The sequence below is a fragment of the Heloderma suspectum genome, chromosome 3, assembly GCF_057233095.1.
Source record: "Heloderma suspectum isolate Gila_16-S chromosome 3, 16-S_ref, whole genome shotgun sequence".
Lineage (NCBI taxonomy): Eukaryota > Metazoa > Chordata > Lepidosauria > Squamata > Helodermatidae > Heloderma > Heloderma suspectum.
In genome coordinates this window covers 274,987,579-275,003,911 of record NC_139460.1, presented here as the reverse complement: position 1 = coordinate 275,003,911, position 16,333 = coordinate 274,987,579, and the positions used below count along the sequence as shown (strand labels likewise).

At 40.6% G+C, this 16,333-nt stretch overlaps 1 protein-coding gene across 13 annotated transcripts in view; it reads left to right on the top strand.

Moving 5' to 3' along the window:
* Positions 1-16,333, top strand: part of PER2 (period circadian regulator 2) — a 66,259-nt gene that overhangs the window by 37,805 nt on the left and 12,121 nt on the right. For 9 of the 13 annotated variants that reach the window (XM_084847056.1, XM_084847064.1, XM_084847063.1 and 6 more), the window contains 12 exons: positions 1,065-1,189; positions 1,741-1,942; positions 3,648-3,699; positions 4,200-4,333; positions 5,181-5,259; positions 6,081-6,187; positions 8,557-8,710; positions 10,651-10,756; positions 12,712-12,846; positions 13,043-13,151; positions 13,818-13,983; positions 15,273-15,400. In XM_084847056.1, coding sequence (XP_084703182.1) covers positions 1,065-1,189; positions 1,741-1,942; positions 3,648-3,699; positions 4,200-4,333; positions 5,181-5,259; positions 6,081-6,187; positions 8,557-8,710; positions 10,651-10,756; positions 12,712-12,846; positions 13,043-13,151; positions 13,818-13,983; positions 15,273-15,400 — 1,497 coding nt within the window. The remainder of the gene's footprint in view (positions 1-1,064; positions 1,190-1,740; positions 1,943-3,647; positions 3,700-4,199; positions 4,334-5,180; positions 5,260-6,080; positions 6,188-8,556; positions 8,711-10,650; positions 10,757-12,711; positions 12,847-13,042; positions 13,152-13,817; positions 13,984-15,272; positions 15,401-16,333) is intronic. The other 4 variants (XM_084847065.1, XM_084847059.1, XM_084847062.1 and 1 more) reach the window with 1 other exon arrangement.

The following is a 16,333-nucleotide window of genomic DNA, read 5'->3' as shown; positions in this document are numbered from 1 at the left end:
CAGATTACTTCTCTCTGCTCAGTTAAAAAAAAAACCTGCAAATCTTCATGGTCATTTGAGGATTTCCTCAGAAGAAGAAAAGCAAGAGACGAGAGTCAGTAGGGCAGCTCTCGGGAGCTCATTCCTCCACCTTTGACCTCTACTGTGGTGCCACTGACATATCTGTGGCATATTCCCACAATGGGCCGGTTCTCATGATAAAACAAACCACTGTGGCTAAGCCACTGTGGCTTATTTTAATCAGCGATAAATGCCAGCTGCCATTTTCTAATTACTTGCCCAGGCATAGTTTGTTGTGTTGTCCAAACCTGGGCAACATGGCTTGTTTGAGGGGGAAGCAACCCTCAAATAATCCCACAGGTTTTTTACCCTCAAATAAGCCATGCCACCCAAGTTTGAACAGCACGACAAGCCACGCCTGGGTGGGTAATTAGGGAAATGGCAGGCAGCACACACTGGCATTCACCGCTGATTAAAACAAGCCACCGTGGCTTAATTAAGCCACAGTGGCTTAATTTGATTGTTTGAACTGGATCAATGTGTAAACTTGTCACAGGGTCACTCTCTCATGAGGAATGGAGTTCTGCCACATATGTTACTATTTCAGTGTGTCTCCTTTCCCCATGCAGTCTTCAAATACAGCAGGATACAAATACTTCTACCCCCCATCCTATGACTATAGGCTGTGGGAGTTGCATATATTCGTTCTCCAAGGGTGGTGATGGGAGGTGAATCCCCTCATGCTTATAATTATCCAACACTATTTATGGAAGAGGAGATAGAAGACACACTCTAACCTTTGCAGTCACTTCTCCATAAGTGACTTATGACCTCCATAAGTGTCAGTTTGTCAGGGACTTTAAACTTTTTGAAATAGGGAAAAATATATTGTTAAGTTTATGAAAATGGTTGAATAGATGGTCTCTTGCTTGCTGTTAGCCAGAGAAGACAAGACATGTTGAATTATTTTGCTGTTGTAATCAGAAGCCAATGTATCTTTATTGAATATGCCTGTAGTGAATTTAACAGGAGCATTTCAAATGTAAACATTGTTTGTTCTCAAGTAGCCAATGAAGAATACTACCAGTTGATGATGATTAATGAAAGCTATCCCTGTGGTCTTGATGTATTGTCCTATACTGTGGAAGATGTTGAAAACATTACTACAGAGTACATCATGAAGAATGCAGTGAGTGTTTTTGCCCATTAACATATATGTAAATGATCCTTTTCATGTTGAATTGGGAGTTTTAGCAGTTGGTGTTTTGTTTTTAACTTTGAGTTTCTGTAGACTTTATCATTTCTGAATATAATAGGACACTCCATATTAAAGGACCGCTACCGTGGTGTAGTGGCTAGAGTGTTGGATTTAAGCTGGAGAGATGCAGGTTCAAATCCCCACTCAGCCATGAAGCTCACAGCTGACCCTGGGCCAGCCCCTCTTTCTTGCCCTAATCTACCTCAGAAGATTGGTGTAAGGAACAATAGGCGAAGGGAGCCCTTGTATTCTGTCTTGAGTTTCTGAAGGAAAGGCAGGATAAAATTTTAAGAAATGAGATAAATAAATAAAAAATCCTGCCAAACTGCTGGCTCCCAATATATATATACATATTTTTAGTTAAGGCATATGTTTATCTGCTAAACTGTGAACAGAAAATGCCACTGGCTTAGTTTTAATGACTTACAAGTTTTAACATTTCCCCAGACTAAAATGACTTTGAATATGTATTGTGTTTTTAGGATATGTTTGCTGTAGCTGTTTCTTTGGCTACTGGGAAAATTCTGTACATCTCTGATCAGGCTGCTTCTATTCTCCACTGTAAGAAAGACCTCTTTAAAAATGCCAAATTTGTGGAGTTTCTGGCACCTCAGGATGTCAGTGTGTTTTATAGTTCTACTACTCCATACAGATTGCCATCTTGGAGTATTTGCAATGGAGTGGGTAAGTTGATTAAATTATTCAACAATGTCTGCAAAAATATTTTTTAGCCCTAAATTGAAGGGAGGAGTTTACGTCCTTGTAAGGGAGCCACTCATTCATCTAAGGCTTTGTCTGCTATTTTCATTGCTGCACGTTGGGTGGGAGCTTGCAGCAGTGATTTAAAAGGGAACAACTTCCACTTCACCTTTAAAATGCAACTTTCATGGGGACTGAGCCCACTTCATCAGATCCTGCACCTGACCAAGTGTGCCCTGGCCCAAAAAAGCATTTGTCACAATTAATTTGCTGTTCTTTAAGGTGTTGCAGGACATTTTGTTTATGTATATATTGTTACTCATTCATTTGCCAAAATAAGACTTTGCTTTTAATATTAGTCCAGTCTCTTAACTGAAACTTTATGCAACTATGTGAGTGTGCTGTGGCTAGCTTTAAAACCTGAATTTTTCAGAATAAGGCATTAACCTAGCTCTTTACACCATAATTTCCCAGTCTTTAAAGAGTGTGGCCTGAAAGTCCTTGAGCAAGAGCAACTGTGGAACTTCCTCTTCCCATACAATTCTGCCCATACACTAAGATCTTCAAAGGAGGCCCTTCTCCAAATACCATCATCAGAGATATATACTATATCTGTAAAGGAGAGGGCCTTCTCTGTGGTGGCACTCGCACTTTGGAATGCCCTTCCAAAGGAGATACAATTGACAATGACTTTGTTTTCTTTTAGACACCAAGTTAAAAAGTTTCTTTTGCCCAGGCATTTTAATATTTTAACATTTTAGCATTCTAATGTTTTTTTAAAAAAAAATTCAATTTTTAAACTGAATTGATTGTTTTGGTTTGCTGGTTGAAGAGTTGTTGTTTAATTTGCTTTTTAATGTTTAATTGTATCATTTTTATATTGGATTTTTCGTTTTTGATGTTATACACACTGCCCTTGGATCCTATGGACAAAAAGTGGTTTATAAAAATTAAAATACAAAACAATGTAGTACAATATTCAAAATAAAAATTGTTTTCAAGGATACTTGAGTAGTGCTTGACCTCTCTGGGATGTAGACATTTCAGGATTGAGCCATTTTATCTGCCAGGGCTTTTGGTTGGTCAGTTCAAAGCTACCCTCATGGGTTAGTCAGCTGGGTGGTGACATGACAATCAGGCAGTAATTTGCATGTTTTCCTCGATGTTGGGGAACAACCTTTAAATTTAGTCAAGGAGGAAGCAAGTATATTCTCTAGCTCCTGTGCCTCTGTGGAAGTTCCAAAGACTCAACACCATTCCTGTCAGCTTTTCAGCTGTGCCTTCCAGAACAAAATAGATTCTTGAGCCAAGGTGTCAGGGTAATGCCAATTAGAACCGTAGTGCACAATAACGTGCCAGAGAGCCAGTATGTCTGAAGCTCCTCTGTAATGGAGGAGCCAGCTTTGGACTTGCTGGATCCAAAGCAGCACCATTTCTCCAGTTGGGTCCATCAGGTATGCCAGCCCTGGAGCAGATCCTTGTAAAAACAAGGATCTGCCTGGTTGAAAAGGCAGGCAATCCACACCCACACATACTCTTTCCTCCCTAACTGACAGAAGATTCTTGGGATTGCTCTTCCCATGTTTCAGTTTTTATTTTTTAAACTGAGTAATTATAGCATTCTGACATTTAGAGTACACACTTTAAATTGTGTCACTGTGCCTTATAAAGTCCTTTTATATTTTTATAGAGTCTGCCACCCAAGAGTGCATAGAGGAAAAATCTTTTTTCTGCCGCATCAGGTAAGGTAAAATGTTAATATTCAACTGGAGGGGCTAATATATGCTTTGTCTGAATCTATTTATGTTCATTGCTTGGCACCTTAACAAACTTACAAAGATACATTCAGGGATCTTGACTAAAAGCTGAATATATCTAACTAGAGTTTAAGAAGTGACTACAGAAGCTGTTTCTGAGGCATTGTAATAATGGCTAAGATCCAAAGAGGCCCTGGTGCAGAATCATGGGAAAGTGGGGAAGTTGCCTTGTGCCTTTGGGAAAGGCCCTTGATCTTCACTTTTGACCTTTGATCTTGAAAGGCCCTTGATCTTCACTCTTCAGAGGGTATGAATGGGACACTGTGGTAAGAAGGAAGGCTAAAAAGCCCCCATATGTGTGTGGAAACAGCATGAACCGTTTTAGTTCTCAGCCCAGTGTTTAGACCCAACCACTAAAGAATTTGCTATACTTGGAAGTCTACATAAAGTATAAGAACTAAGCTGTCCTACCTTTTTATCTTTAGTGCAGCAAAAGAACATATAAATGAGATCTGCTACCAACCATTCCGCATGACTCCATACCTTATTAAAGTACAAGATGCAGAAGATCAGCTTTGTTGTGTGTTGCTTGCAGAAAAGGTGCACTCTGGTTATGAAGGTAATAATACCTAAGAAGATAATACATAATCGTTTTCTTTTGAAAGAGGAAAGGGCTTAGTATTTTACAGTAACCACCCATCTGGTGGCGACGTTATCTATGATATAATAGAGAGGTTTCCAGGTGAGAGGTCATCGTACTTGGTAGGTCAGCATATGCACCTGATGATAACTATTCTAATTAAACTTCCAGCCCTTTGATATTTACTTGGAAATGAGACTTACAGCTTGATAACATACGGATGAACTGGGAAGTAAGTCCCATTGGTTTCAGTAAGACTTACTCCCTAGTAATTATGGATAGGATTGCAACTGTAATGGATAGGATTGCAACTGTAATGTCTAAATGACTATGAATAGAAATACATTTTGTCACCTAAAAGTTTGTCACTTCCTTGACTCCCCTGCTTCTACTATTCGGTTTGTCATGTTTTTTGTTGCCATCTAGCTGTAGCTGTGGCCAACTGCCATTTTCTTCTAACATTCTGGGTGCAGTCCACTGAAAGTTAGGTATGTCTAATCCCAATAAAATGAGCAAGATTTAAAGGCTTAATTGCATTTTAGTTATGTTTATCCAATGGGACTTTAATGTTATGGATTCAAGTAATATTAAATGGTTTGTTTTTTATTTGCTGGCTGCACGCACATACTACGTATTTAAATTGCTCCACAGAGCTAAAACAAACCTGGAAATGCAGCTTCCATTGCTAATTTTTGCCACTGTTACATTCACAGTTGGATGTGAGTAAGTTGATCACTCTGAATAATATCTGTCTGGTTCATGAATGTGTCCTGTTTGTATGAATGTTCTATTTCTACTACACTTCCTCCTTTTTTTTTTGTTTCAGCACCCAGGATTCCTCCAAATAAAAGAGTCTTTACAACTACACATACACCAAGTTGTTTGTTCCAAGATGTAGATGAAAGGTAAACTAAAATTACTACATTCAACTGTTTTAAGTTATTCATGGCTATATATTTAGCTGAATGCTGTCTAAAATATTAAAGCAGGCAGGAAATGTGCGTATGTATATGAATGTATGTCTGTAATAAATGTGTTTGGGATACTGTTGCAGTTGTTCAAATAATGAAGATAATTAACATAACAAAAATACCTTAATGGAACTAGTTCTGTGATCATAACAACAGGTTTGGTTCCTCTTGGATTAAGAATGGGAGAGGTCTCCATGTGGTCCATTTTCTTGCAATGTCCTTGAAAAGATAATGGTGGGGTGCACTCCTGATCTTTCAGGATGAACTCTCAGTTCTTTTCTCACTATTTACTCATAGCGAAAATTCATAACTCTCTTTTATCTGGAGTCCTTGCACTATGCATGAATAGGCAGATGGACATTTTATAGTATGCAACAGCAACTGTTAGTTATTAGATGTTTTAGGACAGCCTTTCCCAACCTGTAACCCTCCAGATATTTTGAGCTACAACTGCAAACATCCCCCAGCCAACATGGATATTGGCTGGAAGGCACCTGGTTGGGGAAGACCTCTTTTCAGAGGGTATATGCTCTATATATGCAATATATAATTGCTGGTTATATGATTACTGGCATAGAACAGACTATCATAAAGATAAATAGTTATCTTTTGGCTCTGCTTATTGTTTGCAGAGTTAAGCCTGATGCAATACCATGAAGTCTTATTCTGTGCTTATTTAAATGTAGTCTAAATGAAATTAAATTGATTTGTGTGTACATGTATTCTGCTTCATGATTATTTTTTCTTTTTTTAAGAGCGGTACCTCTGTTGGGATACTTGCCTCAGGACTTAATTGGAACTCCTGTCTTGGTGCATCTTCACCCAAGTGACAGACCTTTAATGCTAGCAATTCACAAAAAAAGTAGGTTCTTTTAATTTTGAATAGTGTGTTTTTCATGAAGATCAGGAGGCAGTTGATAAAGCCATTCATTGGTTTTCTGATTACTAGATCAGAAACTTTCTGTATATTAATTTCCCTCTCCAACCCACTGCCCTGGTCACTCCATACTCAAATATTCTGGGATAATAATGCTAAAGTGATATGCCACTAGTGTACCAGTCTTCCTTCTCTTTGTTCTCTGGACTTCTAGCTTCATCTCTCAATGAATGCCCACTGTTAGGGATCATTAGAGCCTGAGATGATAAAGGAATCAAGCAGCTGTACATGGGAGCAGGCAGACCTTTACTGACCCTTGGCCCAGACCATTTATAGCTTTAAAAGTCAAAACCAGCACTTTGGGGAAAAGCCTTAGCTCAATGCTGGAGCACATAGTTTGCATGCAGAAAGTCCCAGATTCAATCCCTGGCATCTCCAGTTAAAAGGAGCAGGTAGCAAGTGATTGGAAATATTACTGAGACCTGGGAGAGCTGTCACCAGTTACAGTAGATGAGGCCAGGTTAGATGGATTCCGATTCGATATTAGGCAGCTTCATATGTTCGCTTGGTCCCAAAAACCACTTAGTAGCTGATGTGATCAACTAAGGTTAATTATTATATGTTCCATGTTGTGAGTACCAGCTAACGTATAACGTGACAGTGTGCCATGCGATACAGTCCTTCATTTGAAATTCTTTATACCAGTGTTGCAGTGTCTGTGCTGACTTGCTGCAGCGTTCTGTGGACAATTCAAGGTGGTAGTTTTTACCAGGCTTATGCTGCTTGAAACTTGCATTTGTTTGACAACAGCTAAGTTTGCATTTGTTCAACACCAGTTTGCATTTGTTTGACACCAGTTGAGTTTGCCTTGAGTCAATAGGTATATTGAATCCCTGCAACTGTACCTACTATATAACTTCTTCAGATTCCTTCTGTTTTATTATTACATGTAGTATAATTAAGAGCTGGTATTTGCCACTCACCTGGGCCAAGTAGAACTTCCCCTGGGTCAGTACCCTAGCAACATGTTCCTTTAACTGCCTCCACCCCCACCCCAGTAACACTGTTTTCCTTGCATATGAAGGAAGCTTGCAGGTCTATAACAGCTGAGTGGCTATTTCAGGCCAAAAGATACACATACGTGTATGTATGTATTTTACAAATTTATAGACTCCCCACACCCAAAAAAATGGATTTCAGCATGGTATACACAAATCAAATATTCAGTGTGATAAAAACAACATATAATCAATACAGTATAATTGAGAGGAATGAAAACTATTCCAACCAGCTGAAAAAATTAAATGCCTAGGTAAATAAAAATATTTTATCTGAGCTCCAAAAAGAATATGACTATGTCAGGTGTACCTCCTGCAGGAGGATATTCCAAAGCCAGGCTGCCATAGAAAAAGCCCCGTGTTTTGGAGATGATTCATGTACTTCTCATATAGATGGAATATGGTATGCTGGCACATGGTTTTATTTTGTTTGTTTTTAACATTCTGCATACAGTGGTTTCCCATCTAAATTGCTGAACAGGCCTGCATTGCTTCGGTAACACCAGAGTATCTGGTGTTCTCAGACACTGGCCATCATTTGCTTGTATTACCCTATATGCTCCCATGCTGATGTTAAAACCACCAAAAATTATTTCCCCTCCCCCCAAAGCCCTTAAATATCTGTGTTCCTTATCTCCCCACCCTCAGCTTGTGAGATTCTAAATTCGGAGTGGGCAACACACAGCCTGTGCTGCTCCCCAAAACGGGGGGAGGGGGGTGTTCAACAAAAATGGCATCCATAATGGCTATAGAGAACACAAAGGGTTAAAATTAGCTTTGAAACAAATTTTGACCTTTCAGGTGCTCCATAGCTGCTACACGTAGTTTTTAAAAAATGGTTCCCGCAGGGGGGTGGGGAATGGCCCATGGGGGCAGTGTCCAGGGGCAAATATGGCCACCAGACCTCCAGCCATTGCCCACTTCTGATCTGAAGATTAACAGTAGTCGCATACTGCATATTAAGAAGGTCAGTGCTTTGTGAAACCATTGTATTGGATGTGATGGAACTCAGTAGAGTACTTCGATGGCAAACTATCAAGGAATTATGTAGCTATGCGCTTTCAGTGGCCTTCACTTCTCAGACGCAATTGGGTCTAATATTTGCTTTTAAATGTTCTGTTTCTAAGTTTTCAGAATTACAGATATTTGATTATTTAAAAGGAGAAATCATAAAGATTGTTACAGTCAGCACCTGTTTACTAGTTGTATAATGTCCCATTGCTTCTGGCTTCAAAAGATCAGTTTGATAATTTATTTCATTCAATTTGAAGTTTACATCAGTTGCTTTTGTTACAGTACTTCAGTGTGGTGGACAGCCTTTTGATTACTCACCAATCAGATTCTGCACTAGAAATGGTGAATACATAACTCTGGATACTAGCTGGTCCAGTTTCATCAATCCTTGGAGTCGAAAGATTTCCTTTATAATTGGAAGACACAAAGTTAGAACGTAAGTACATGAGTCATAAGAAGTGGAAAGCTCTTGCATTATGATTACTTTGCAAGAGGCATATTTAACACATAGGGTGAAATGTCATGTTTTAGTATGATTTCCATTTCATTTCTTCTTGAATAGCAGCAACCTATTTGGGAGGGCTCATTTCTCTCTCTTCTCCTCCACTTCCCTGCCAGCTCTAAGAGCTGATCTACACATCCTAGGGTTTAACTGGATGAGATGCCATTCACACAATTAGTTCTGATCTGGATTGGGACTTTCACACTTATTTACTAAAAAGCTATGCACACAAGTAGCAATTTTGTGAATTGCTTTTTAGAAGTAAATAGGGGAGCAATTCTATAGCCACTAGACACTGTCTAGAGGGCCATAGCATTTTTTGGTTTCTGGGAACCGAGGTCGGAGCCAGGGCTCTGAATGCGGTTCCCAGAAACCACACTCCCTGTCCCCATCCCCTCATAGCTAGTGTGGTTCTCTGTGCTGGCTACATCTCCGGGCTTGGAAATAGAGTGTGGAGATGGGGAAAAGGGAGCAGTCTGGGGGGCGGGGAGAGGAGGAGACCGCGGAAGCTGCTTTACACAGCTTCCTATCCACCATGTAGCATCCTTCCCTCCCCCTTCCCAAAGAGTGGCTAGACAGCCAAAATTGGCTATCTAGCCAAAAATGCAGGGCGGCCATTACTCGGAGGTGAGAATCACCTCTGTGCTACAGCCACCCTGCACTGGAACTTGGCAGCCTCCAAAGTCAGACTATCTTCATAGGATTGCACCCTGTGTGTGTGTGTGCAGAGCCCAATCCAGATCAGGACTCTACAGGATGGGACTTTACCCCTTTTCTCTCTGCTGTGATCACATTCCAGAATGGGCAGTTTGGGAGCTTTTCTTCCAATGCAAATAGCAAGCAGGGTGGGGGGGTCCAAATTGGGACTACAGCAAGGAGGAAATTGTTTAAGCCCTCCTAACTACTACTGCTACCACCAGCACCACCATCATCATACTGGGTCTGGATCCAGATCAGGGCCCTTGCACCTCCTATTTATGTTTTAACAGCCATTCACACAGTTGCTAGTTCTTTGAATACTGTCTTGACTGGTTTGGCCTTCGGCCTCCCCATGGATTCCGTTGCAAACAGCATCAGTGGCAGCTTCTCCACACAGTGGTTGTTAGACAGACAGTTTTGCATAAGACAGACAATCTAGCTATGTCATACAGCCTATCACATCATGTAGAAAAAAAACTCACCAACAGCTGCTACATTTCATGTTAGTGGCAACAAGGAGATTCTCCATCCAATGTGAAGCATTTTTGTGGCAAGCAGTGCTACACGTTATGGCCACTGTGTGGAGATGCTGTAGCAGTGTCATCCATATGGGAACTGTAACGTATAAGTGAGCTGTAAGCTTGAGACAAAATCATCATCTTTCATAGATGAGCAGTGTCATATTTGAGGGGGAGGGTCATCATTTGGATCATAAGGCCAATTTAAGGTTTCTCAGTTCTTTCTCATGTGTAATTGGATAGTATTTGACTACATCTGGGATAGTTCTGATGTTTTAGCTTTTCTGTATTTAGGGCTAATTATTATGGAAACTTGTGGAATGTATGGAGAAGTCAAAGTTCAAACATAAGTAAATGACATCTGCTTGGACTCATATTTCTGAACTGATATATTTGTTGAGTGGCGAAGTTATAAAAAATACTAATTCAAATTGCTCTTGGTGCTGTATAGTCAATGCGTTTAACAAGAAAGTTGTAAGTGCTGCAGATCTTTCCAATGTTGACAAGAGTAACTTCAGAATGAAGAATTCATGTTTGGAGTGAGTAAGCCTGAATATTTTATCTGTTTAAAAGTTTGTAGATGCAATAGAAAAACAAGGGCTGATATAAGTCAAATAAATACATTCGCATTCTGAATATTATTAATGATTTTTACAGAGGTCCTTTGAATGAAGATGTGTTTGCACCTCACTGCACAGAAGATAAAATTCTTCACCCGAACATTCAGGAGATTACAGAACAAATACATCGGTTATTATTACAGGTACACTTTCTTTAAATTAAAAGAATTTCCAGTGGAAGGCAGTAACAAGATAAAGTGTTCATAAACATCTGTAATGTAGGCCTTCACAATATTACACACACTTGTTCATACTATTCCGGCTTAGAAATTGTTTGTTTAATTTTTACCCCATCTTTCTACCACAAATGGTGATCAAGGCAGCTAAAAATAATGCAATTCATAATAAAATCATCTTAATGGCCAAAAGCCTGTCTACATAAAAATGTCTTTGCCTGCTAGCCTGGTCTCCCTTAGCAGGAAGTTTCAGACAGTGGGAGCAGCTACTGAAAAGGCCCCCCTCTCTCATGCCCACCAAACATGCCTCCAGTAATGGTGGGACAGAAAAGGGCCTCTTCCAAAGATCTTCAAACCCAGGCAGGCTCATCTGGGAGAGTCTGGACTTTCAAATAGCCTAGTCCCAAGTTGTGTAGAGCTTTATAAGTTATAATGAGCACTTTGTGCCCACAAACAGACTCATAACCAGTGAAACTGTTGAAACATAGGCATCGCATCCTATAACCCTCCCCAGTCAATAGGCTGGCGGTCACATTCTGGATCAGTTGAAGTTTCCAAACCCCATCTCAGTAGTCCAAACAAGATGAAAGGAAAGCATGTGTCACTGTGACCAGATCTGACATTTCGAGGAACAGGCTCAGTTGGCACACTTGCCTTAGCTGTACAAAAGCATTCATGGCCATCAAGAACACACTCAGACTGTGAACATGAATCCTCAAGGGGAGAGTAACACCAGCCAAGGTTGAATCCCTTTTGCCTGATCTGCATTTCAGCTGATCAGGAGCACCTCGGACTTGTCTGGATTAAGCTGTTAATGGAATGAACTTGTTCATCCTCATTTATTCCATTACCAATATAAGACACTGATTTAGAACTTGAACAGCTTCCTTGGATTTAGATGGAAAGGAAAGATAGAATTCAGTATCATCAGCATACTGATGACACTGAACTATAAAACTCCAGACTCCAGCAGTTTCATGTATATGTTACATAGTAAGGGGAACAAGAGGGAACCCTGAGGGACATCATAGGCCAGTGGCCACTACTGTCACACAGAACAATCTTCTAAAATCGCCCTTCCAAGAACGACCAGAACCACCATAAACCGGTACCTGCCAAGTTCCATTCCAGTCTGCCAGTCCTGACTGGATACCATGGTCGATGGTACTGAAAACTATGAAGAGGTCCAGCAAAATCAACTGGCACACACTCCAGCTATCCAGTTCTCAGTATAAATCATCCACCAAGATGACCAAAGTAGTCTGTACCATACCCAGGCCTGATTATGTTAAACTAGTTAGGTCTCCTTACTCTGTTGTTTAAAGATTTCTCGTATCACGTCAGCCAGCTCTCCAATTTCTGTGCAAACATGAGTACAATTCACTTCAGCAGTTCTGGTGACTAGTTCTATGGATTTTAATTTTATGGAGAACTCAAGTGTTCTCCTTTAAATCAATAAGATCACATCACCCGAAACTGTAACAAATTGGTTTTATGGCTATGTTACCTTGAAGTTTGCCCTGTATCTATTCTGGAAGCCGCTAATGGTACTTCTGTTCCCAGGTGTACTATTTCCAGCTGCATTCTTGGTTAGCTTAGTTTGGTTGTAAACTGACATCTACTCTAATTAGAATTCTGTTTATTTTGAAGTTATATTCCTGCAAAATGTTCAGCACTTATTGACTGGATTCACCATCTCCTCATACAAGGGGCTGTGCCTGTGCAGAAGTCCCTCTTAAGATAGGTCTCTAGCTACAATCCTAAAATTATTTCTTGAATAGTCAGAATAAGTGGTTGATTTATTTCTTGGTTGATTCATACGAATTATAGTGTGCAAAATCTTAAAGCTATATAGATTCTGACTAGCAATTTTCTTTGTTCTCAGACCTCAGTCATTAATAAATATATACATTTTTGTTTAGCCTGTACATAACAGTGGCTCTAGCGGCTATGGAAGCTTGGGGAGCAATGGATCGCTTGAACACCTAATGAGTGTGGCTTCATCCAGTGACAGCAATGGGAACAATAATGAGGATTCCCAGAAGATACTGAAGCCTGTAAGATTTTCACTGTATTATATTAATAGTTTCAGTCGAATGAGAAAAATGGCCCTGGAGATTGCTCTAATGGAAACATTAAAGAGCTGTTAAAGAGAAGCATGGCCTCTCACCCATTCTCCCCAGTAAGCATTTACCATGTATTGCTTAATGTAAAAGGTTATTCATTGGCCAATTATTTTTATCTTTGCTCTAGAATTCTTCTCAAGGTATTTGTAAAGATGGACGTCTGGCCAAAAATAAGGGAGAGCATGTCTTCATTGATTCCAGATCAAAGCGTGAAAATCAGAAAAAAACTTATGGAGGTATGACAGTGAGGTTAATTTTCAAATTTCAGATTAGCTTTCATTGTTTATCTTAAACTAGGAACACCCTACACAATCTGTGGTCAAATGCAGACAATCCAGCCCTGCTTGTGGCAGGCACTTTGCACAGCTTGCCATAGCTTGAGAATTCCCACATGCTCTAACCTAAAGCTTCCACCGGTGTTTTGGTTTAGTTCTAGCTCCTTGGCTCTAATTGTTTTATTATGGCAGGGACAGGGAGCCTTTGGCCCATAGGCTGGATATGACCCTCCCCATTCAGCCCATGGCCTTCCCTCCCCCCTCCCCCAGTGTAGCAATTAGGCTTTTACAAAGCCTGATTGACATGTGGAGGGTCATTTTGGAGGGGGGAGATGTTTGTGTATATGAGTAGGAAGGTATCTAAATGGGTGTTTGTACTGTATGAATGGTGTGTGTTATGTCTGAGAATACATGTGTATATGAAAGAGAATATGGGATGGTCCCTCCCACATTAGTTTTAACCCTGCTCACTTGGGGAGCAGGGGGTATTCACCTCTGACATGTGGCCCCTGGAAAACTTTCCAAAGGGAATGTGGCCCTCAGTTCAAAACAGGTTCCCCACCCTGGCTGTACTGTGAAGGATCAGTGTAAAAAATTTATGAGGTGTTTCTGTTTTGTATTACACAGAGAAATCCAGTGATGGCCATGGTCATGTGAAAGGTGCAGCTCAGTCAGCTGAAAATAATACGGTTGGAATTGCTTGTCAAAGGAGCCTGGCTGCAGAAGAACTGTCTTGGGGGGAACAGCCTGGGTATTCATATCAGCAGATCAGCTGTTTAGATAGTGTTATCAGGTAGGCAACAGTGCACTTCAATAAAACACTGGGGGCGGGGGGACCTTCACAACAATGGAATGAGAAGCGCATTGGAGTATTAGCCAGATTTTCATGGAATTGGCTTTGTTCTGTCAGGGACACATGAAGCAAGATAAGCCAAGCGTAGAGTACCTTTAAAAACTGGTTTTCAGCACTTGAAAGGAACATACTTCCACGTGGGGTAGGGGAGTAGAACTGAATGTCATCAAATTGGCAGGGGCTGCTCAGCCAATGAGAGAGGCTTGTTTCCCGCCCCATCCAGGCTGCCCGCTGCTACTACACAATTATGAGTGGTGAGCAACCAATTTTCCCGTGTTTGCAGATTTCCCTGAAGAAACTCAAATCCCCAGTTCTCCAGTGCAGCATCTGAAGGCTCCTGAGAGCTCTCCCCAACCCCAATTTTGCCACATCGCAGCAATCTGCTGCGGAGTTATTGCTCCCACCCCATTTTTTCCCATGTATGCACTTTTGCCTATTGCTTCCAAACCCCCACCTTCCAATCCCCCTTTCTCCCTTTCTCCTTCTCCCTGCTCACAACGAGAAGCTCCCCGAAAGATCTGCGAGGGAGAAGGGACTTTACATAACAACGGAGAAATGACTTCTACAGAACATCAAAGAAGCACAACATCTCAATAGCGATTTAAGAGAGCAATGGAGAAGCAAATGAGTGCTTTAGGGCGAGTTACTAAATTTAGCCTTTAACCCTTTCACTGCAGGGGAACAAGATTTATTTGTTACTTCTAAGTAGACATGCACAGAAGGGAGGATCTGTTTAATATTAAAAGCAGGTTACCTAAGTTGATTAAGTGTCCCCACTACTGCAGTAATGTGAGGGGTTGCTGCAGCACCCCTGGGGATTTTCTCAATGGGAATGGGAAAAACTACTGCCATTGGGGAAACAAGAGGGAAGGGAGCATCCCACCCCCTTGACCACATCATTGCCAGGTCACAGAGGCACGCCCAGGATTCAGTGTGGGGGGGCATGACACACTGGTAAAACCACCAGGGAGCCGCTTTCAGTAATAAAAAAAAAAGGTCAGAGCAACAGGAGTTTCAGAAAATGCAGCTTTTCAAGAGGGAAGTGGCTAGTTGGCAGCGGATTGGTGACAGTGTTCTCTGTTGCAAAGGAATTCAGACTATTCTAACTTTGCACTAAATCACTCATGAAGAGAGCCCCGCCCCACCCCCCAGTTATGTGTAACTGACTACTCTTTTTAAACTGTAGATTTTTTAATCAAGTTTATTTTTGTTATTGCTTTTTCTTGTAGGTATTTGGAAAGTTGCAGTGCAGCTGATGAAGTGAAGAAAAAGTCTCAACCTACATCAAGTACTGTTTCATTGAATCCTGATATACGCAGAGAGAAAATGAATGATAGTACCATTAAAACATCCACAGGTATTCTGGGGTTTTACTGCTTAAATGATTCACAGTGAAATCTTATGTATGTTTACTTGGAAGTAAGTTCCATTATGTTCAATGGAGCTTACTCCCTAGGGTGTTAGAATTGCAGACTCCGTGGTTGGTGTGATTCAACCAAAGTTTGCCTTGCAAAATTGCCTTTCTTATGCCAAAACTAGATGTTACAGCACGTGTATGGCTGCCAAATTAAGTAGCTGCCACATTAAGCACCAGCTCTGTGACATCTCCTCATCTTTTCAGCCCTGGAAATATTGAGTAATATAAAATATGTGGTATGACATCATCGCATTGTGAGTTTCCCCAACAGCCATAAGCAGTAGCTAATAAAAAAGAGCAAAGAAACTCTCAATGCAATAAAGTAACTTCATGCATTATGTATTATTAGCTACCACCAGAGGAGACATGATCTTGCTCCTGCATTAGGAAGATTTGGGAAGGCAATAATTTAATCCCTAGATCAGCCTGTGCTTGAAAGGTATTACATTATGTTAATGTGCTACATGCAACAGTGAACAAGTTAGATTATAGTTCATGAAATTTTTAAATGCAGATGTTGTAGCAGAAGAAATTACATGGAAGAATGTAATTCTTTTTTGTCCAGCAAAAAATTTTCTTTGAAAAATTGGCAGCAAGGAAATTGTTACTCCCCATCATACTAGCAAATTGTTACCCATGATACTTGCAAAATGAGTAACAACTGTGCTTGCATTTTTGCTCCACCCTCAGTCCCAAAATCTGTACAAGGCAAAAGAAGTGGCAAAGTTGGTGTTCTGTTCTTGATGACAAACTGGTGAGGTGGAAAAGGAAGCAGATAGTTTTGAAGATCATTTCTAGGAAGCTGGAAAAATGCACTGTGTAAAAAATGTCAGGGTCTCCTGTCATGTCAGCGGGCAGAGGAAGTAATTATTT